At 35.0% G+C, this 23269-nt stretch overlaps 1 protein-coding gene and 2 non-coding genes across 3 annotated transcripts; 1 reads left to right on the top strand and 2 right to left on the bottom strand.

Annotated features, from left to right (window-relative positions):
- The first annotated feature begins 2753 nt into the window (after positions 1 to 2753).
- On the top strand, positions 2754 to 2825 carry Trnaw-cca (transfer RNA tryptophan (anticodon CCA)). The gene has a single exon. It is a non-coding gene; the product is annotated as a tRNA-Trp (tRNA).
- A 343-nt stretch (positions 2826 to 3168) lies between these two features.
- On the bottom strand, positions 3169 to 3240 carry Trnaa-ugc (transfer RNA alanine (anticodon UGC)). Its single transcript has one exon. It is a non-coding gene; the product is annotated as a tRNA-Ala (tRNA).
- A 1142-nt stretch (positions 3241 to 4382) lies between these two features.
- Positions 4383 to 8305, bottom strand: LOC133528006 (general odorant-binding protein 1-like). The gene is made up of 3 exons (XM_061865245.1): positions 8145 to 8305; positions 7365 to 7545; positions 4383 to 6057 (listed from the first exon to the last, which is right to left on the bottom strand). Exons 1-3 carry the CDS (start codon positions 8265 to 8267, stop codon positions 5870 to 5872), a joined length of 492 nt encoding a protein of 163 aa, XP_061721229.1. The 5' UTR covers positions 8268 to 8305; the 3' UTR covers positions 4383 to 5869.
- Between the last annotated feature and the right edge of the window lie 14964 nt (positions 8306 to 23269).

The raw sequence follows: 23269 nt of genomic DNA, 5'->3' as shown, positions 1-23269 counted from the left end.
GTCACTAAATATTGAATTTTGCAACACGAGATGAAGTCTCTAATAGTTGTACAGTCAGCATCAAAAGTAGCGGCGGTAGTACTATTAGTTATTCTGTGGTAGCGGATCAAATAACGCTTCATAAGTATCTACCATTCTGTAACGGCTTAACAAAAAGTGATGTCTTTAATATGGAACAAATAAGACAGTAAAATACATACTATTGAACGTGAATTTTAGAAATTTATCTATATTAGGAAAAGTTATCCGGGATGTCAGATGCTTTTGGCGCGTTGTTTCATCCGCTACTATTGATGCTGACTGTACACACAGTTTCTAAATTGTATTACCTACATTGATAAAACAAGATTTGATAATTCATTCAATGTATTAATTTTATATAACAGCGTTTTGCTCTGCGTGACGAATCAAATAATAAATGTATTAAATACCGTGAAATTCAGACAAGATTCGGGTTTCAGTAAATCTTTATTGTTTTTTGCAACTACAAATCGGCCATAAATATATACCCACATTGTGACGCAGCCAGTAAAATGTCACTTTGTCGCTTGCCACTAATCGAAATGTAAACAGGCCCTAAGGCAAGAGTACACGCTCGTAGAGCCTTATCAGATAAAAATAAAATCATCTCCAGAATAGAGTAGATTAGAAAACCGGTATTTTTGGGAAAGTTACTTAATTTAAACTCAGAAATGCATCCTTGAAATTAACGGACTTTAAACAAAAACACAAAGTATACCAACCAATAAAATAAATGTGACCGCGACCGGCAAAACGTCTCACTTTCTCGCTTGCCATAAGGACGCCTTGACAGGTTATTCGTATAAAGATACAAGCAATTCTCGTCCTTATGGGAAGCGACAAAGTGGGACGTTTTGCCGGGCGCGGTTACATATTATATTTTATGGCAAAGAATTTACAATCGCTATAAGGTAAATAAAATACTTGGAAAACTATTCCCTATCCCGTAGAATAAAATGGCCATTTATGTCCAATACTAATAATATATACAGGGTGGAAAAAATGTATGGGCCCTGGAGGGAAAGTACCTCAAAACTATAGGTTATTTATTTATTTATTTAATCTTTATTGCACAATACATGAAGGTACAAATGTCAGACTTAATGCCTTAAGGCATTCTCTACCAGTCAACCAATGGGTAAAACCAGAAAGATTAAATAGGTGCAGTGTCTTTTAAAGCAAATGAATTTGTAACCAAGACTATAATTATATGAATATAAACTATATATTAATAAACTTACATATATAATTAATACAAATAAACATACATACATATTTATACCAAGTGTTAATTATTAAGTTGATGGTGAAGAACGTTTTTCAAGGAAATAGTTACTTGCGCAACATGCGCTTGAATGTGAATTTGGTCTGCGCTTGTCTGATAGAGAGTTGGAGAACATTCCAAAGTCTGATTGTCTGGACAGTGAAAGAATTGGACATGAAACCCGTTTGGTGTTGGGGGGCAATGAGCTTACGACTGAGAGCGAATAAGATCTGTGCCTGGAAGTGGGGTATCAAGTTAGCTAAGTTAGCGCATTTTACTTAGGGGACACATTCTTTTATTTTAAAAAAGAAATAAAACTGCATTCAAAGATCTTTTAAATTCGCTTGTCTCGCTCGGGAATCGAACCGACTACTTAAAATTCCAAATAATGAATACTCGTTTTTTATTCCACTAGTCGATAATTAATTGTTAATGATAAAATGTCCGTAAGAAACATTAGGGCTTACACTCGTCTGTCGTACAAAATATCCATACAATCCAATTTAGTACACAAGAATAATTTTAGACAAGCAAATTGTAAAAACTATTTGAATGCCGTTTTATTTCTTAAAAAAAATAATGTTTTCTTTAAGAAAAAACAGCTAATATAAGGTTTTCAGGGACTTTCACTCCACGGCACATTTAATTTTTCCACCCTGTATACCTAGCTATTTACAGTATCAACTATTACCTTTTCATGCTTAACTAACTATTACATTATCAACTATTTCTCAACTGATTTAGGTGAAATTAATGGTGTTTATAACACAGAGTTAATGCAACCACCCACCCACGTGGAATGCAACCACGGGCATAATTAATACTAAATTAGAAAAATAACCTAAAATAAATAAAAACAACCTTATTTCCTTTATTTCGAAATAATGTTTATGTAAGGAATAAAATTGACACAAAATGCATTATAATAAATTACCATAATTAGTATTAAATTGAATAAAAAAATAACCTACAATAAATAAATAAAAACAACCTTATTTCAGTTATTTCCAAATAATGTTTAGGTAAGTAATGAAATTTACAAAAAAATGCATTATAATAAATTACCATAACTATTATTAAATTCAATAAAAAAAAATCTAAAATAAATAAATAAAAACAACCTTATTTCCGTTATTTCGAAATAATGTTCAGGTAAGTAATAAAATATCCACAAAATGCATTATAATAAATGACCACTTCTCTATTTCATAGTTTTTACCCTACCTAAACCATGAGGTGAATAGTGAGAATCTGGTTAATTTAAATATTTTTTTTACAATGTAAATTAAATAAAGTTTTGTCGAAGTTTAGTTATTTATTATCAGAGATATATAAAACTATAAGTAAACTCTTGCTAAAGAATAAAAAAGTTAATGAACTGTTTTATGTTTAACTTACCAAATCTCCACTTGGGGCGCTAGTGTCTAAGTCCAGTGAAGTGATAGGGAAATTCATCGATACACGCATCGACTCCGTGGCGCAACGGTAGCGCGTCTGACTCCAGATCAGAAGGTTGCGTGTTCAAATCACGTCGGGGTCAAAGACATATTCGTTTTACTTTTTAATTTTCTTAATTATTATATTTTCAGTTATTTTAGTGATTAAATTATGAATAAGTTGTTTTAATTTTTTGTTCGTTTATAGTTATTTTTAATATTAAATTATATTCGTTTAGTTTTAGCCTTAATCATTATTTTAATTGTTTTGTTATATTGTTACTAACCAAAAGCGGTTGTTCGTGGGTACCTTTACATTTTAAAATTTATTTCTTTGTTAGTTAAAATTATCTCAAATAAGGCGATAAATAAATAATACTGCGTAAATAAGACTGCAAATAAAATAAAATAATAAATTATTAAAATAAAAATACGAGAAGCACAAGTTGGAGATGCCGGGGATCGAACCCGGGGCCTTTCACATGCAAAGCGAACGCTCTACCACTGAGCTACATCCCCTACGAGAACACCTTGCGAAATTGATGGTTGAATTCGGACAATGCTTTCATCATTGATTAAAAATCCTTAACACCATAATCTAAAAAAAAAAACTAGTATAAACTACTAAAAACAAATAAAAACTAACGTCTGAAAATATCGATACGGACAAAGTGCCAGAAATATGTATACACTACCCTAATATATGGGCCATACGGTCGTGTATACATATTTTTGGCACTTAGAACGTGTCGATGTCTTCAGAAGTGACTGTACATTATTATGTTTTGGTCTTTTTTTTAATTTTCATGATTTTTACTTATTGGCATTGTTGTTGATTTTGAAGTTTGGACGGTATCGTTTAATATTTCATAATATCATAATAAATAAAAATCTGGCATAAAATCAACAAGTACCTAATTAATTTCCAAATACATACAAGTAAAGATGTTGGAGATGGATATCTACTTAATGTTTTTTTTTCAGGAAACAGCCTCTAAAATAGTACATTACGATACAAGTGCGAAAAATAGGAAATTCGAAACGAGTGGCGATAAATTAAAACACGACCGAAGGGAGTGTTTTAAATCGACACGAGTTGCGAATTACCTATTCGCACATGTATCGTACAACGTTTTACAGTACATATGGCCCTTTAAATGTTCGACACAGTAACGTAATATGTTACTTCTCGCACTAGTGCTATAAAGTAGCCCCATATGTACTGTAAATACTCTTATTGTATCTAGATGAATACCCCGTACACGCTTATGGAAGTATATTTTGTTTAAGTTAAGTCCGTTCGTTGACTTTAACAACATTTTATTGTCATAAAAGATGTTTTATTGTCAAAGTTATATTTTTGATTTATTTAAAACTACAAAAAAATCTTTTTTATTCTATCTGACACGTAAAACACAACAAAAAAATAATGCTTATAACGTTATTATAAAATACAATACCATAATACTCAAACAATAAATAATATTTTTTTTTCTCACCTTAGAAATCACACATTAAAAAAAAGGTATAGTCAACTAAAATAAAGTACCTACTTTAAAACAAAACTAACCTTAATAAAATTTTTTTATTAAGATTAGGATAAGGCCCCGCGATCATTTAAAAATTATGTATTCGTAAAAAAGTAGAATGAAACAACCATAGCATTAGATATAAATACTTTTAATTTTATCTATGTCTTAATATATAAACTTACTTCTAACAGTACCAAGTCATAGCCGTGTCATTGCGCAGAAAAATGCACTTTATTTTTAAATAATAATTGTAAAATATAATAAAAGTATTGCTCACGCGCCTAATACTTATAATACGATTAAATCTAGCAGCATTGCCTCTTGCAAAATACATTTAAATAAGAAATGAATACCTAAAAATTGTAGGTATTACATTTGATCATATTCCATTAAGGACAAGCATTGGGGTCGTGAATCAAAATCTTCGAAGTCGCATTATTTTTAAATAAATGTTGGTCCTCTACAGTGGCGTAGCGTGCCCCGTATAAAAATTTGTTTGGGGGCCCTTAGGAAGGGTAAAGATTTCTCACAAAAACGCACGTTGGGGGCCCCCGTGGCCCAGGGGCCCCGTATAATTGATACGGCAGATACGGCGGTAGCTACGCCCCTGGTCCTCTATCTGATATTGTTAAGAAAATTTAACGGCACAAAATATATGAAATCAAAATGATTTCGTAATATTTAAGCCAATTTAAATTATATCATCATTGACTGCCAATAAATAAGTGGCTATTCGGATTCGGTCGACGAATATCAAAATTTAAAAATCAATCATTCATTTACATATTCGTTTTGACAAAGTTCAAACGCTTTAAACTTTGTTCATATCCCAAAATACTAAAATCGTCTACATTTTGTCTAATTAGGAAAAGAGGAGAATGACTGGGCAACTGAACCATCATTTAACTACCTGGAATATAAAATAAAAAAAAACAAAATTTACTTTACCAGAACTTCAACAGGTACTCCTAGTGTTAATTTATTGACAAGCGAAACGTGACGTACGCGTTTGCGTTAAGTCTCATTTTGTATGGGGTTTTGAGTTTCCGAAACGTGCCGCTTGGCGCGCTGTTTCTAAATCCCATACAAAGTGAGACTTAACGTAAACGCGTACGTCACGTCACGCTAACGAATAAATTTACACTAGGGGTTCTGATATTTGGGTCGAAATTCTTTTCGCTGTCTTGTTTTTTATCCCTAAAAAATGTGACGAAGTGGAGCTTTTTGTATGAAATGAAATTTTGTTTTTAATTTATCTCGTGTTAAATATAATCTACATGCAATATAGCATTCGACTTTTTTTTTTATTTGATAGAAGATATAGATACAAGCGTGACAAAGTGGTCAGAAACAAGACAAGACAAAATGATTTTGACCCAAAGGGTGACCCAATATGAAATAAAACTGTTTTACATTTCGCATATATTTTTCTCCAGTCTCCCGTTCCACACGAACGCTGCGATGCAAAGGGTTCCAAATGACGGGACGTATTTTAAATGAATATTATGCGATCCATGTAACACGTTAAACAGTCCTATTTCACTAGCAACTATCGCGGTAAGCGAAGACATTAAATTTGATATTTGTCGAGAAATGTCCTCTCAAGTTCCAAAGATTTAAACCTCGGACTCCATAATAAACTCCGCCATCATCATTTCCATGGACGGCGCTAAACCGCGCTCCTGGCAGCCGCTCTTGAAGCACTCTGCGATGCGCAGTATTCGCCAGCAGTGGTCTTCCATGTCGTCGAACTTCTGCTCGCAGGAGTGGATCAGAGTTACCATTGTTTTGGATAACACCTCACCTGTCGATATTAAATGTTAGCTTTGGTAAAAATCTGGTAGTAGTTAGGCGTTTTAGAGAGAAGGTAATATGTAAGTAGTAGTTTGTTGACTAAGGGATGCAAGGCATTAATTTCAGTCGAGGTAGTTAGGCGCACGAACATAGTGAGGGTGGAATTAGTACGAGGCTGAAATGATTCTTTTCACCCGAGTTAAACACTCTACTTTTCATTTCAAATACGAAGAAAATAAAATACATGTGGATTAATAAAAACATGACTAAGTATAAACTTGTATAGTATTTCTTGAGGGTACTTTTAAATGGGTGCGTCATGAAACGTATACGCACTTTTGGTATAATTTTACTTTACAAACGTTCATAACGTATAATAACGTTAAGTATAATGTACGAATTGTCTATTTTCAAAAAGTATAAGCTCATAATGATATAACATACATAAAATATATCATTGTTTCGCCTAACGAGCATAAGAAATAATTCCGTTTGAAATAATCTACATTTAGTATACATATCAAAATGTCGAATAACATTTTAAATAGTGTTGTTTGACAGGAGTATAGATAGGTGCGACGACGAGCGAAGCGAGGAGGAGCGTGTTAGGTGAACTGCGAGCTAATTGAACTGACTTATTTTTTTGGAGAATTGTAAGGCGTTTATTAGTATATTACTTTTTTAGATTATTATTGGTAATGTTTGTTATATATTTTTAAAGTTATATTAATTCAACATTATATTACATGAATTTTATCATAAATGATAGTATACTTACAGGGTATTATTGATTATGAAATTATAATTTTCGTTGTTATTCGTTATAATCGTTATTCTTAGTGAATGTTATACTTTTAAATATTATACTATTAGAGTTTATATGTTCTATGGAATATACCATAAGTACATATACGTTTCATTACTTACCCCTTTTAAATACGCCAGTTTCTCTTACCGTTTGGGAAAAATTAATGAATTTGTCCGTATTCTCAAGGTGCATCCTCTGTCTATCATTCAGCAGGTTACAACCTGCTACTTCAGTACCTGGACATGCACTGGATGGCACAGCCCAGCTTCGAAGTTGAAGTCTTTCCGTCCATGAGCAGGAATTGCCTAGATTGGATGAAATACTGATAGACCATTGCCGTTAGGGAAAGACTTAATGAAGTTGTCCGGGTTCTTCTGGTGCCTGTCCATCAGTCATCAGGTTGAAGTGCCTGGACATGCACTGGAGTGCGCAGCCCAGCTCCCGAACCTGAAGTCTCCATCCATGAGCAGGAATTGCCTGGATTGTATGAACTACTAACACTTAATTACCGTTAGGGAAAGACTTGATGAATTTATCCGTGTTTTCATGGTGCATCCTCTGTCCATCAGTCAGCAGGTTGAAGTGCCTGGACATGCACTGGATTGCGCAGCCCAGCTCCCGGTGTTCGAACTTGAAGTCGTCGTGCCAGAAGTGGAAGAACTCCTCCATTTTCTCTTCTGTTAGGCCGCTCTGTATAAAAAACACGAAAGAAAGCTAAATTATAGCCTTGAGAATTACATTTTTCTTTGGATTGCTAAACCACTCCATGTGGAAGAAACCCATCATCAATTACAACGGCGCTACCAGCAAGGTTTTGTGGATCAGACACTGGTGAAAAGAAGTATCCGGATTTTAACATGATTATAAAATGATTTAAAATATAAAAAAATCTAAATGGCCGCCATTTTTACAAAGTTTGACTACGTATTCATATTAAGGTACAAATCCTCAGATATACATTTTCATCATGATTGGAACATAGTTTCCGTCGGACGTACCGTTTTTGAGCTAAAAGCAAAAAAAAAATGAGAAAGAGCAAAAATTCAAGCTCTCCTTTTAATATTTAAACCTCCTGGGATTTCGCAAACTTGAATAACACGAATTTAGGACCAAATTTAGGGTATTAAAACGATTTTCAGCTTTCTGGGAATTAATTAAGTCATCAAAGGGATTTTCTGTTTATATATTCGTGAGCCAGTGCTTCCCAGGGTTCGCTGACTTTTCAGTTAGACTGATGACCTCTGATCTGTTGGTTATGAAGAAAACTTTATCAGTCTCTTGAAACTTACACTCTCTCTGCAGTGCTCGAGCGCCTCTCCGAAGCCAAGGGTGACGTCCTTCATCACCTCCACGGTGGCGTGCGCGAGCGCAACCGCCGCCAACGAGAGCACCAGCCGGGCTATGTGCGACATGATTGGTTGTGCCGTTTTTGCGGAGAACAGTGAATTTATACGTGTGTTAGCGGGTCGTGTAGGGTGGCCAAAAATAAAAATAAAAATGGGGAAAAAGGTGACAAAGTAGGTAAATAAAAGGAGGCCATCCTGTGCAAAGGTACCCATCACATTCGCTGCGTTGCCACGTTAAATTGCAATAAATATATTTTTTTATAAAATTTCAGTTTGGCAGCTCCAGTTTGTCACATTTAGCTGTCATTCTTCTTGTTTCCATCCTGTTACCCTCTGCTGGGGTGGAGGGCTCGAACCATTTTCTTCCACTGACTCCGGTCCTGGGCAGTTTGTGGGTAACCTCTGCTCCCACCCCATTCCCAATACACACAACTCATGCTCCACGGAACGGCACCAAGTATATAAATTTAAGGCGACCATGATTCCGTTTTCCGGGCATCTTCCAGGTCAAGGCCACTTTGGATAGGTGGGTGTCAGGCTTCCTGAGGTTATGCCCAATCCAATGCCATTTGCGCATATGGATCTCTACGTGTACGGGCCTTTTCTCGTGAGCTGTCATTAAGGTAAAAAAAATATGAATTATCTCTGATATAATTAGCACAATTTATCTCCCAAAGAAATTAATCACCAAGCTATCCTTCCGTAGTTTGTGGTCACCCACAATCTAACACAACTATAATGTGTGCTATTATCTGTGCTCACAAGGGGCGGTCTGGAGTGTGTTTAACAAAGTGCTAAACACATGCTAAGCGCAATAACAAAGAAGAGAGGTGGGGCTTTATGATTATGTCAAGCAACCCTTTCCCGCGACATCTAGGCCAATTTGAGTTTTAGTTATTCGATCTGTTTCCAATATGGTACTGATCTGTCAGTATCAAAAGTGACATTTCTTCAACCAAAAACGTCACTTTTGACACTGACTCTCGATAGAAATTCTCGTTTTTAATGTACCACTGGACTTTAAAGATAATTCGTAGTATGTTTGATTGGAAGCGCTGTAGTATTCCTGGCTTGGAAATTGAGGCTGTACCCCACAACTGGATGCCATAAGTCCATATTGGATTTAGTGTGCAGTTTTAGAGTAGCAGTTTGTTATTTAGGCTTAGTTGGGATTTGCTTTCTAAAAGCCAGTACATCATTACAGGGCTTTTCGTTTTGTAAAGATGTGTTTCATCCACGTTATTCTCCTGTCCAAGTAGATTCCTAAGTATCGAACGTGGTCTGATTAGGGTATACAAATATGTTATTAAATTTTACTTCCGGGCATGTTTCACGTCTGAGCGTAAATTTTACTTGCACCGATTTTGTCTCATTTGCTTTAATTTTCCAGTCTCTAAACCATTTCGATATATTGTCGAGACGGTTTTGAAGTTTTCCTGATGCGCCGACTGTTGGTATGCGTGAAAATTGTTCAGCTTGGGCAAAATCTCTTTCGTATGCCTGTAATGCTCGGATATCCTCCTCTACACGAGTATGTCGCATTTCTCAAACGATTCCGGTGAAGTTAAATAAATATAAATAAACCCGGTTAGATAAATATATTTTTTTTACTTTAGGTATCTAGGTAAAGGTATCTATGTGTATACATGGACTACACGTGACAAAAAAATGCCCGTTTAAGAATGCAAATATATAATTATGTATGTATGTACCGTAAGAGTAATGACCAGGTTGTCTAAGTATCTGCGAGTAATGAAAGGATGTTCTTTTCAAGGCTTGTGACAGATGCATGGGTGCATTATTATTTTTTCCATGATTTTGCATTTTTCATTGAATAAACAAGTGTGCCAGTTGCATTTGTGCAAGGTTTTTTATACTAACATCAAAGGAAATTTGAAATAGAGGTGAATTGTGAAAGAAAACTTCGTAGCCACGTAAATTTACTGCCATCTTTCGACAGATGATACAAAATTTTAGATTTAGAACGCCATTTGACTTTCACTGATAATATGTATTAAATTTGTTAAATATCAGAAAGTGGCGCCATCTTACCGGGCATAACCCTAAGGTTATGGCGCCATCGCACGAAATGAAGCCGCCATTCCTTTGGCCTTTGATCTATTAGATGGCGCCACTTTTTGATATTTAACAAATTTAACACATATCAGTGAAAAAAAAGGTTCAAAGTCAAATGGCGTTCTAAAAGTTTTAATCATGTTTCGAAAGATAGCAGTAAATTTATGTAGCTACAAAGTTTTCTTTCGCATACTATATACTTCTATTTATTTCAAATTCTCTTTGCTAACATTCAACTAAGACAGCTTTTCTAATAATAATAGTATAAATCCTACTGTGTACCTATTTAAACTCTGATAATACTCGTATATATTATGTAATAGATTTAAATACCTAATTAATATACATAAATGTTAAACAGGTGTTAAACATCGCGAATTGCTTGTTCTTTAACGAAACAAAAAGGTACTGCATAGGGCCGATTTTTCTCAAATTTTGTCACTCGAAAATCTGTGGAAAACATCGAAGTGCTATTTTTTAAATACAAGCGATAGAAATTGGGAATCCACAAGATATTGATCGCTCATTTTCAATTCTCTTAGTAGAATTAAAATGTGTTGTAGTGGAGATAGTAATGAAGGGAGCCACTTAGAGTGCTTGAAATTTAAAAATCGGCGCCCAGGCTATTAAATATATTCTTGGTTTAATTTCTTTTAATAACCAATTACTTGAATGGCGATAATATTTCTGTAATAAACTATACTACAATAATATGGTTAATAAAATGCTTTATTTCTTCCACACATACTTTAAACAAAATAAATAAAGAAATTAAAATAAAATAATTTACCTTAAAATTTAACTAAAAAAATATGTGGGCCCTTTCGGTAAAATCCTCTAATAAGTTGCTGGAGTAATAATAACGAAGATAACGTATAAAAGCGCCTGATGAAATAAAATAGCTATATTTCTTTAAAGACATACGTTGACATATCAACCAGGCGCTAATTATACAATACCAAATCTTAACTTCGCATTTCTTTTAAACTAATAGATTCCCTATCGTTTTGAATATGGTAACGGGTAATAAACCGGGGGTTAAAATATTACTGAGAGTCCGCAGCAAGATCGGTTCTCCGGGTTCTTCATACAAACGTAGTTACGCTCTTATTAAAACGACCAGCAGATGGCTCTGAAACTTTATACTTACAATAGGATAAGGTATAACTATATTCATAGTTAAAAAAATATAGCTAATAAAAGTTTTTATATAAAACTTGTTTTTGCTTTATTTCGTTTGTTTTATATGCTTGAGCTATATAAACAGTACCCCTAGTGTAAATAAATTCGATTTCGAAACGTGACGTACGCATTTGCGTTTAGTCCCATTTTGTATTGGATTTAGAAAGAGCGCGCCAAGCGGGACGTTTTGGAAACTCAAAATCCTATACAAAATGAGACTTAACGCAAACGCGTTCGTCACGTTATGATGTCGATCAAATTTACACTAGGGGTACTGAACTACTTAGAGGCATAGATATACCTGATGTTATTGTATGTGCAAAGTATCATTACAATCCAATCCAATTTTAAAGTGAGAACGAAGGTCCGTTTGTATGAGAAGGTGAAATTCGGTCGAACTTGCTGCGGGATTTTAATATAACGCGCATTATAGTTTCTTTGTTACTGGTTCCTGTCGTAATAAAACAAACGCATTAGTGGTTTAACTGGTTTTACTTTTAATATACAAATTACATAATTTGCGTATGCAGATCATATAATACTAGACTCGGGATGGTCATATATTAAAAAAACAATGTTTTGAGTAGATTGAACATACTGTTTGAATTACAATGTCTTTATGCTCTATTTTAACAAGTTTTTATATCATGCCCTGTTAGTATGTTATAGTTTGTTAGTGTGGGCCAAATCTGGGAAGCTAAATTTGAAAAATACTGTATGATTTTTCTGGCCCATCGAAAACGACGCGTACCTAACGGGATAATGTTAATTATCAACTAAGTGATGGTTTCCGATGGCTGGCGTGAGAGTGGGACCGATCGATTTTTATCATTACAAGCTTTTATTTAACCTTCCATATTAGTATATATAGATGCATGTAACTGCGTTGAAATATCGGGAGCTCAATTAAAACAATATATAAGGTAATTACGGTTTATATCCCGGTCGATTTAAGTGTAGCAAATATTGGAAGCTGAATTTGACCCAGTTCCCGATTGCCGAGCTGAAATATTTCATACATATGTAAATCGGGTGACAATGCAATATTATGGTACCATCGAGCTGATCTGATGATGCGAGACAGGAGGTGGCCATAGGAAATCTGTGATGAAACAACGCAACCTAATTTTGTTTGCGTTTTTAGAATTGTCTCGATGAGTATTAGTTGCTTGTGGTAAAAAAGTACAGTCAGCGATAAAAGATTGTACAAAAAATAATATTTTTGGCAAAAACTTATTAATCTTATCGTTCATCGCGGGTATGTATGTATTTTAGGTATCTTTATATTGGTTTTCCGGTTTTCGACATGTCTTCTTCACCTTCGCACAGTCTTTAGCTATCAGCATCATTAACAGATTGGCATGTATATGTCGGCGGCCGATCGAAAAATCAGGCAGATCGTGAAATTCCTAGGTATATGAGGATATGTGAAAATGTTTGTCTTGTTCCTTGAGTCGACGGAGCTCTGCCTTTTTCTGGACAGTTTGCACTTCGGGCATCTGAAGCAACCCAACGAACGTATCCTACCACTATCCTACCTATCTATTGCTTTAATGTGACTACCGTCAAAAGTGTCAAAACATTATACAGGAACATTGTGATCTGCCTGATCTTACGATTGGCTGCCGATATTTATTTATTTATTTAATCTTTATTAAATCATTTATTCATTTGCAAGAATGTAGTATTCAAAACAAGTTCTTACAACATAAAAATGTCCAATACATTCTGCTTAACAAAGCATGCAAAGAAGGTTGTAAACTGAAGTTCACTAAGTGACAAATATTTTTATGTAAGGAGATAATATTATTACATCCATGTCTATTACCAGAATTCCAGAAAGAGAAAAATAAATGAAGTATCGTAAACTAAAGTAATATTGCAAAAGTCAATTAAGTATAAGAATGTATTGCACAATACATGAAGGTACAAATGGCGGACTTAATGTCTTAAGGCATTCTCTACCAGTCAACCAATGGGTTGAACTAGAAAGTATAAGTAGGTGCAGTGTCTTTTAATATAAACTATATATTGATAAACTCAGTTTCCCTCACATTTATTACAGTAGGAGAATTAACAGAACGAGTAAATCACAATTTCCTGTAACCAGTTTCGATGAACGGCTATTTATCCCTGTCCTTAATTAGGTGTAATTCGATAATTACCCCAAATTGTAGCCATATAGTTGATTAAAAAAGGATGAAGTATAATTAAGGTTTACTGAACTTAGTCGATTTAAGGAAATTGATTTAATTGTTTTTTGCAACCCAGTATTACCAGCGAGCCGGCAACCAAATTATCGGCCAGATTCGAACTTTAACATACGTCAAATATTATGTCTAGATACGATATGAATCAGATATGTCAGTGTCAAAAGTGACGTTTTTAGATAAAGATAGTTTATTACTCATGTAGGCATATTACAATGCGCTTATGAACGTCAAATAAAGTTACACCGGTTCTAACCCTACACGTCTGACACGAGAAGATTTCAATCCCCCCTCAATTGGAGGAGGGTATCCCAATATGGACCGGCAAGAAACTCGGCAGGATACATCTTTTCAAAACATTACATCTTATAATTAACATGCATTAAATAAGAAAAAAAAATACAATTTAGATTACTATATGAAATTATAAAAAAAAATAACGTCACTTTTGGCAGTGATTTATCCGATCCATATCGTATTGACGTACCTTAAAGTTCGAATCAGGCCGTATGCTAAATGATTTCGCTATCGTTTGAGACAAAGTGTGTTTTGGACAAAATATTGGGATTGGACATTTTACAAATACGATATAAATTGGGATTGGATATTTATTTTTGCAGTGGAAGGGTGGGAACATTAATTGCATGTAAACGTAAGTATGCAAAAAATACTATACGTAAACGTAAACGTAAGTATAATAAAATACGCAAGTAAGCACAGCGGGTTAGCACTGATTGCCTAGCACGTAATCTTTTCTCGTATTAGCTAAGTAATATTTTTTGCTTTAATTAGATACGGACGGGTCGTATATTTTATACTTATCTAGGTTTGGTACGTAAGAGGGGTATCTTATAAAGTGGGGTATGAACTTTTGCAGCTATGTCTACCTAGACAGCATTAAATATTGCTGCCTGCATTACTGCTGGCTATAGAATGTAATACTGGTGTAGTCTGAATCCAAACGTACATACCTTAATACAGAAGCCTAGTCTTTTTTGAAACTCATAGGATATAGGCTCACATGTAAAAAAAAACATAGAGTTGTGACAATGCAAATAAGAAATGATTTTTTACGATTCTCGATGAGAACTACAAAGAATATATCGGTGATGATTTACATTTTTAAGTAAATATACCTTCACGATTGGATGCGACTGAAACGATTTCACATGGTCAGAATTTCTATTGCAATTAAGTTCCATTGCACATAATGAAACTCAACGATATAAAAAATATATATTTTTATTTTTATAACATAGTAATATATATTTTGGTGATTTGTGCCTATTATAATGAGAAATTATAAGCTGCGGAGATATGTATTTTTATTAGAAAGGGATTGATACACTACCCTTCCCGTTTGAAAAAGACTGTGTGATTTTCTGGCCCATCGAAAACGACGCGTACCTAACGGGATAGTCTTAATTATCAACTAAGTGATGGTTTCCGATGGCTGGCGTGAGAGTAGGACCGATCGATTTAATCGATTTTTATTATTTCAAGCTTTTATTTAACCTTCCATGGTTATTATTATAGTATATATATATTTATCTTTCATCATAATAATCTATGCACAGGGGGCGAGCATTAGGAATTTAGTTAACGTCAGTAACGATGGTCTTTTTCTGTTAATTACTCCCAGACAACCACATACTAATATATATATACATACATACTAGTACCTATATATATATATATATATATTAGTACCTATGTACGTAGGTATGTTAGTTATTGTGGCTCAAATCTTGGAAGCTAAATTTGCCCCAGGGCCCGATTGCCGAGCTGAAATATTTCATACATATGTAAATCGGATGACAATGCAATATTATGATGACATGGAGCTGATCTGATGGGGACAAGAGGTGGCTATGGGAACCAGGGATCGGAAACCGGTATTTTTTGTATGGGAATGAAAACGGTATTTTTTCGTTCTTTGTTAATTACTTCATTTCTAATTAGGCAATCTAATAATACGAAGTCGTTATCTGAAAACACAACTGAGTCCTACATTTAGAGTATAAAATAAACCGAAATATATGGTTATTTCGATGTTTTTGCAAAAAACCGGTTCCGATCCCTGATGGGAATTTTGTGTCTGTGATAATGATAAAACAACGCAAACTAATTATGTTCGCGGTTGTTAGAATTGTCTCGATGAGTATTAGTTGGCTGTAGAAAGAAAAATACAGTCAGCGATCCAGGCTAGTATCTAAAATATTTTTTTTGCAAAAACTTCTTTTAGAACCGTTGATTTTCGGTTGTCCCTATCCGTCATTTTGATATTTGCATAAGTTACAAAGAGGTACAATTTACAAAAGGCTGTGTTGTAGAGGTTTCCAAGTTTAATAAATAAGGTGAGTCTCTACTACCACTGCTTGCAATTTCGTCATGATTAAAAACTATTTATGTGTCATTTTATTGTTTATTTATACATATAAAGGATGACTGACGCTAAACGGGCCCATGCCCGGGCCAAGGCATCCAACACATCATTTTCTATGACGGCTGATCGGTGATCACGTCGTGCTTCCATAGAAAACGAAGCGCCGGAAGCTTTGCCCCGGCCCCGGCCCGGTCTAGCGTGAATCCTTAATTCGTCCATCTCGGAAGGTGACATTGGTGAAGTGGAACTGCTGATGAATACCATACAATGCTGGAAAACTATTTGAGAAATGTGTTGTCGTTTGTTAAATTCTGAAGCTATTATAAAAAGTAGCAGGTACTGACTAACCTCATTATTCATAAACGTCTACTAAAGTTGACAAGCAGCTAATCGTTTGTCCTTTTCCGACGTATTGGTATGATGGAAATTACGTATTGGCTTGTCAAGTTTAGTGGACGTTTATGAATAAGGAGGTTACTCATTTTCATTGACACAAAAAGACCTGCTAAAGTCAGACCAAGCTAACTCGACATCGATTTTATAGAAGTTTGCTGTTTGAAATAACACTTGCACAGTCTGTGCTACCAAAAATCACTGCCGAGTTAGTTTGGTCTGACTCTAGTTAATCTCTACTTATGCTAATCCTCGCATAATCAGTCGGTCGTGCGCCAGCGCATGGGAACGCGCGCTGCACGCAAACGCCATCTCTTAGTAGTGATAGTAGTTTAAGAGGAAACATTAATAGTAACTTTTTCATAGAAACGTTCTTGACATTTTCCTCTAGATGTTGGTCCTAGATGAATATCTTTTTAGTTCAATTTTTGTTGCGTACTAGTTATTTATGATGTAAGTGCGAAAAAATAGGAAATACCTATTCGCACGTGAATCGTACAACGTACGTTTTACAGTAGACAGGCACGGAAAGTGCTTATTCTCGCTCTAGTGCGGAAAAGTAGGTCCATAGGTATGTACTGTAAATTTTAGGAACATTGACTTGTAATAGTACATTACGATACAAGTGAGAAAAATAGGAAATTCGTAACGAGTGGGGATATATTAAAACAGGACCGAAGGGTGTATTTTAAATCGACATGAGTTGCGAATTGCCTATTCGCACATGTATCATACAACATTTTTACAGTACATATGGCTCTTTAAAGTTTCGACATATGCACGTAAAGTGCTCATTCCCGGACGTGTGCGGTAAAGTAGCACCATATGTACTGTAAAGATATTTTGTGAACTTAAATGTACAGTGTCAATCAATCAATCAAATATTTATTGATAAAATATAAGTATTTTACATGTCAACACTTTACTGCACATATTACTATTTATTATTTATCTAATTAAAACATTACTTATATAGGGTACATCATTATCTTGAGCTAATCAAAAATTTTAATTTATATATGATCATTTAACATTTTTCTGTAGCTTACTATACGCGTGGAATCAATGTATTTACCAGCACACAAGCCAACTTATAAACATTATAATTAGCAAATACAGTATGGTAGTTCTCAGTCGGCCATATTTAACTCACGGGGTAATTTTCGCGTGGAAACAAGTTCACACGGGTCAGATATGGAGTTGTGTGGACTGTATGGTTAGCTGATGGTATCAGGGGAAATTAGATTAGTACGTGCTGGTATGTGTTTGTGCCTACATGTAATATATAATAAGGCGGTGCCTAATAAGTTAACTATTAAAAAAAATACCAATCTCGTGCCGCCGTGCTCCCATAGAAAATAGTAAATGGGCGCGGGGCGCGGGGAGTCACGCGTTTATGTCTTTTGTATTACGTTTTTGTCTACTGAGATACGCAATTCATATATTACATAATGTATTATTTTAGATGATTTGTTGCTTAATAATAGTAGATGATTATAACCAAGGGATGAAAGGCACTAATTTCTGTCGCTAATAGTCCAAGACTGAAACGATGCCTTTCACCGGAGCTAAACACTCTACTTCTCATTTCGAATACGAGTATTACGGTATTAAAAAGTATAAACTTTTATGGTATTTCTTGAGGGTACTTTCAATTGTTTTACAATTTGGCGAAACTTTAATTATACATAGGTATATTGTGATTTGTGAAATAAATAAATAAAAAATAGATAAAAATATCATGATTTATGGAATTGGGACTTAAATATCAGAATGGAAATCGTACTACAAATCCATTTAATATCAATTTTTAATTGCTTATCGTGCTAAACAGGGATCGGAAGTCGGAACCGGTTTTTTGTAAAAACTTCGAAATAACCGGTTTATTTTATACTACAAATGTAGGACTCAGTTGTTTTTTTTTTTTTTTTATTCACAAGAACATGTGATCGACCTTGTGTTTCTAGATAAAGGTTTCGTATTATTAGATTACCCAATTAGAAATGAAATAATTAACAAACAACGAAAAATACCGCTTGGTCTGACTATCTACTAACTGATGTCTAAGTACTTATATCCTACAAAATACAGGTACCTACTGATTTTCAACTCATCCATAATGAGCTAAGTGCAGATTCAACCAAACCATAGGTCTAAAGTTGTTTTAATCTTTTTTAGGGTTCCGTACCCAAAGGGTAAAACGAACCCTATTACTAAGACTCCGCTGTCCGTCCGTCCGTCCGTCCGTCTGTCACCAAGCTGTATCTCATGAACCGTGATAGCTAGACAGTTGAAATTTTCACAAATGATGATGACGATCCGGTCTGGCCTAGTGGGTAGTGACCCTGCCTACGAAGCTGATGGTCCCGGGTTCAAATCCTGGTAAGGGCATGTATTCGTGTGATGAGCATGGATATTTGTTCCTGAGTCATGGGTGTTTTTAATGTATTTAAGTATTTATAAATATTTATATATTATATATATCGTTGTCTAAGTACCCTCAACACAAGCCTTATTGAGCTTACTGTGGGACTTAGTCAATTTGTGTAATAATGTCCTATAATATTTATGTATTTCTGTTGCCGCCATAACAACAAATACTAAAAAGTACGGAACCCTCGGTGAGCGAGCCCGACTCGCACTTGTCCGGTTTCACATATGAACTCGAGATGTAGGTACCTTCCTACCTGAGCCAAACCATAGGGCGCAAACTTGACCATAACCACGAGACCGAGATTAAGAGTGGTATTAGCGAGTTGTGCAATTAGCCTGCATCCTGCGCGGGCACAGCGCCTTATGGGTGGGCAAGCGCAATACCATAAAGTGAACGAGGTTCGAGGTTCTTTGGAAAATACCGTAGGCATTTTGTGTATGGCATTACGAGCAGTTAAATCTTATTATTATATAGTTAAGGTGTAGTGCACTGTATTACGGTTGCCAAGAATAAATAGCAATATTGAGGCCGTTCTCTAGTCCTTCTTCTTCCTGGCGTTGTCCCGGCATTTTGCCACAGCTCATGGGAGCCTGGGGTCCGCTTGACAACTAACCCCAAGGTTTGGTGGCGACTGCTAACTGACCTTCCAACCCAGAGGGTAAACTAGGCCTTGTTGGGATTAGTCCGGTTTCCTCACGATGTTTTCCTTCACCGAAAAGCGACTGGTAAATATCAAATGATATTTCGTACTTAAGTTCCGAAAAACTCATTGGCACGAACCGGGGTTTGAACCCGCGACCTCCGGATTGCAAGTCGCACGCTCTTACCGCTAGGCCACCAGCGCCACCAGGCCTTTCTCTAGTATAAACTTCATTAATTCGAAACCTGATTACTTAAACAAATTCCACTCCATACATAAAAAAAAATCACGGACATATAGGTCTAAAACGCGCCATCAAATTTTTTTAATTACCTACAACTATACTCAAACACACCCAACTTGTCAGTAAAAAAGGCGCGAAATTCAAAAATTTTATGGGAGATCAACTCTTTACTCCTATATTTTTTAAATGTTACGCCTTTTTCTGCTGACAAAGTTATGAACATGAAAATTGCTCCTAAAATTATTAGTGACCTTTCCCAAGGATCTCCCATTCTACGCGCTCTAATAGCGGCCTGTGCGCACGCATCGCGCTGTGCAGGCGCAGCTAACCTGATAGGGCTGTCCCTGATTATAGTGCGATAAGAAAAGAAAATAACCTAGTGGACTGCCACGTACAAATCTCATCTCAAATCTCATCTCATGTTGAAAATAATTTCTTTAAAAACTCGGACAAGAAGTTTGGTGAGACAAAATTACAAAAAAAAATTTGATGAGATTTCAAACAGTGATTTTCGTAAATACTTGTGCATTACTGTGTGCAAATATAAATGGAGTAACTACTAATATTAGTACATACCGGGTGTTTCCTGTGACACGAGCAAATAATTAAACCATATATTGTACTCCTAAAACAATATAACTTTTGATTAACAACTTTTTAATATTATGAAATCTTAAAATTTTATCTTTTTCATACAAATTAAATATTATTCTCTATATTTTTTCATCGTATCTAGTTATCTAAAATTATTGCACACAGCACACTCAAGTAGACGTAAAAAACAGGCGGTTTTATCGTTAAAAAGCGGTTTCTTCCAGACAATCTATAGTCCTTAGACTGACATTAAAAAACACTTTTTAGTGACCGTGGGTTTTTTACAGGATACAGAATTTTCATTGGTAAAATAAAGGTACATTTTACAACCTTGTTTTTTAGCTGTTAATAAAGCCGTTTGGTATCTATGTGTGGAGCTCCTATGCCAAAACGAATAGGGAGTATTACCGCACAAACCGTAGACCATAGAGTAACTTATATATAATGTTGTAAATAGTTTTTTGACAAGTTTTCACAGATTATTTGTAATGAATAAATATGACTTTGATGCATCAGTGTGGTTATTTATTGTTTGCGCTAGTGGCGCCCTCTACGCAGAGTTTTACATAAATACTCCCCTAAAGATAAAGATCTCCAAGCTTCGAGAGTTGCCTTTGGTTTTGGTTGGTCTTTTATCCGACAAGATAAAGAAGAAATTAAACAAAGAGAAACTAAAATAGTTTACACCTGGCGCAACTAGTTTCCTGTCAAATATATCAAGAGAAAACCATCATCCTGTCTAACGTTAACTTGTAGCCTTACCACGAGCTTAACACTGTCCTGTCACTGACATATTCACTAGTGTGTGCGTAACTGTACATATACTGTACTGTATTTGACGCTAACTGTACACACGCACATATTCATACATACATACACACATACCCTCACATAAACACTTTCACTTACATACAACTTACTGAGACCTTTTTAACTGTTTTTGTGCTTAGTTTGATAGTTAGTCATATAATAAAAAAATCTTATTTAATTTAGCTTTAACAATAATGTATTGTGTTATAATAAGAACCGCACCATTTAGATACTTCTCTGAGATTCCCACGTGACAGGCTGAGCCTAGTGTGGGGATCAATGTACTGCTGATCTTGTAATGCCAAATTCTTGAAATAAATATATTATTCTTATTCTTATTCTATTATTCTTAACTTGCTTTCTATGCATCTCGCTCGTACTGGCATATTAGTGCGAGCGAGATGTATAGAAAGTGAGTTACGCAAACGTTAGCAAATATGTCAGTATCAAACTTGTGGTAAAGCTATTGGTAATTACCCTTAATTTCCTAAGAAAGTTTTACAGGTTTTGTGACAGCCCTGTGATCTTGCGCCCGCGCTCATATCTCCCCGCCTCCGCCAATTAAGTCTGCGCATAACCCGACGCACGACATATTACCTGCTGAAACTTAAACGGATTTGTATATTTATTGTTTAAACAACGTATTTTGTTAAATAAGAGATATCTCGGGTTAAATACAAGTTTAGTCGTTTAAGCCGACACACGATATATCGCCTGTTGAAAATTAAAAGGCTTTATGTATTAGGTACAAACAACGTATTATATTTTACAAGTTATTTTATATTTCAGTCCCAAAGGCCCCATTACCATTTTAAGATGAGCCCGACTAGCGGGTTGTTGGCACATAATGTTTTAAGAGGCCGTTATCGATTTTAGTCGCAAAAATGTCAATTTATATATTTAGTCGATGAAATTGTACACCTTTTGGTAACTATAAGAAATAACAAGTACTGGTTTCTATTAGCACGTCTTGTTAATAAATCATTTTTATGAAAACAGACTTGCTTAATTAGTTATGATTTTTTTTCTCATGGACGTTTAGGTAAACGCGCGTAAAGCACTGATTTTGTCGATCTTATTTGTAAATTTCGTTTGGACTGCTAAAAACTGTAATTTTGTATCATACATATCCTATACTTCAATTTTAATAGACTACATTTTTGTTATTATAAATTTGAAGTTCTCCAGAAATGACTTCAAAACAAGTGACATTTCTCTGAAAATCGATTTAATTTTGACACCTACAACATTTGCTGAAACTGTTCTTATACATCATTTTGTATAATTTATCACCATAGTTTTTTATGAATTTTTAAAAACTGTCCCTTCTCGTCACATGTTACCGGGGACGCACGCTTGCGACCTCATTATTAAAAGGCAAGATGAGAAGACGTGCTAATAGAAACCAATACTTGTTATTTAGATATTACGTAACAAAATGTGTACAATTTCAACGACTAAATCTATCAATTTTACATTTTTGCTCTAAAATCGTTACCGGGCTCTTAAAAAAATCGCTCAAAAAATTCGTATTTGTTTCATTTTGATAATCAATGTATAATTAAAATGGCATTAAAAGTATTTCAAACTTTAAGGCATGTCGGGAGAACCGAAAGGCCATTTACTAGCGAGCAGGCCGTCAAGATATCTTAGTAATTAACTTAAACAGCTATAATGTGCACTGAGAGCGATAAGCCACAATGTGTGTAAATACTAAAGCAGTAACACAACTTTAGCTTCTTACCGTCGTCCCCAAAACGGTACAAAGACTGATGAATAAACAAATAAATAAATATTTACATATTATAGGACAATTACACAAATCTACCTAGTTTCACAGCCAGCTCAATAAGACTTGTGTTTGGTACTAGAGGACTATATAGATATCCGTAATCGGTGCACCCTCAGTGAACTCTTTTAAAAACAGACTCGATGAACATTTTATATATGGACAAAACACAAGTGAAGGACATTGATGTGCACATATCAGCTATAAGCTGTCTGTGCATTCATAAATAATAAATAATAATAATATAGGTAATAGGGCAGCTTGTGGCGAGCTGTTGGGGAGTAACGACCCCACGGACCCGAGTACTCCC

The sequence above is a fragment of the Cydia pomonella genome, chromosome 18 (genome assembly GCF_033807575.1).
Source record: "Cydia pomonella isolate Wapato2018A chromosome 18, ilCydPomo1, whole genome shotgun sequence".
NCBI lineage: Eukaryota > Metazoa > Arthropoda > Insecta > Lepidoptera > Tortricidae > Cydia > Cydia pomonella.
The sequence above is the reverse complement of the archived record's forward strand: the minus strand, read 5'-3'. Positions and strand labels throughout refer to the sequence as shown.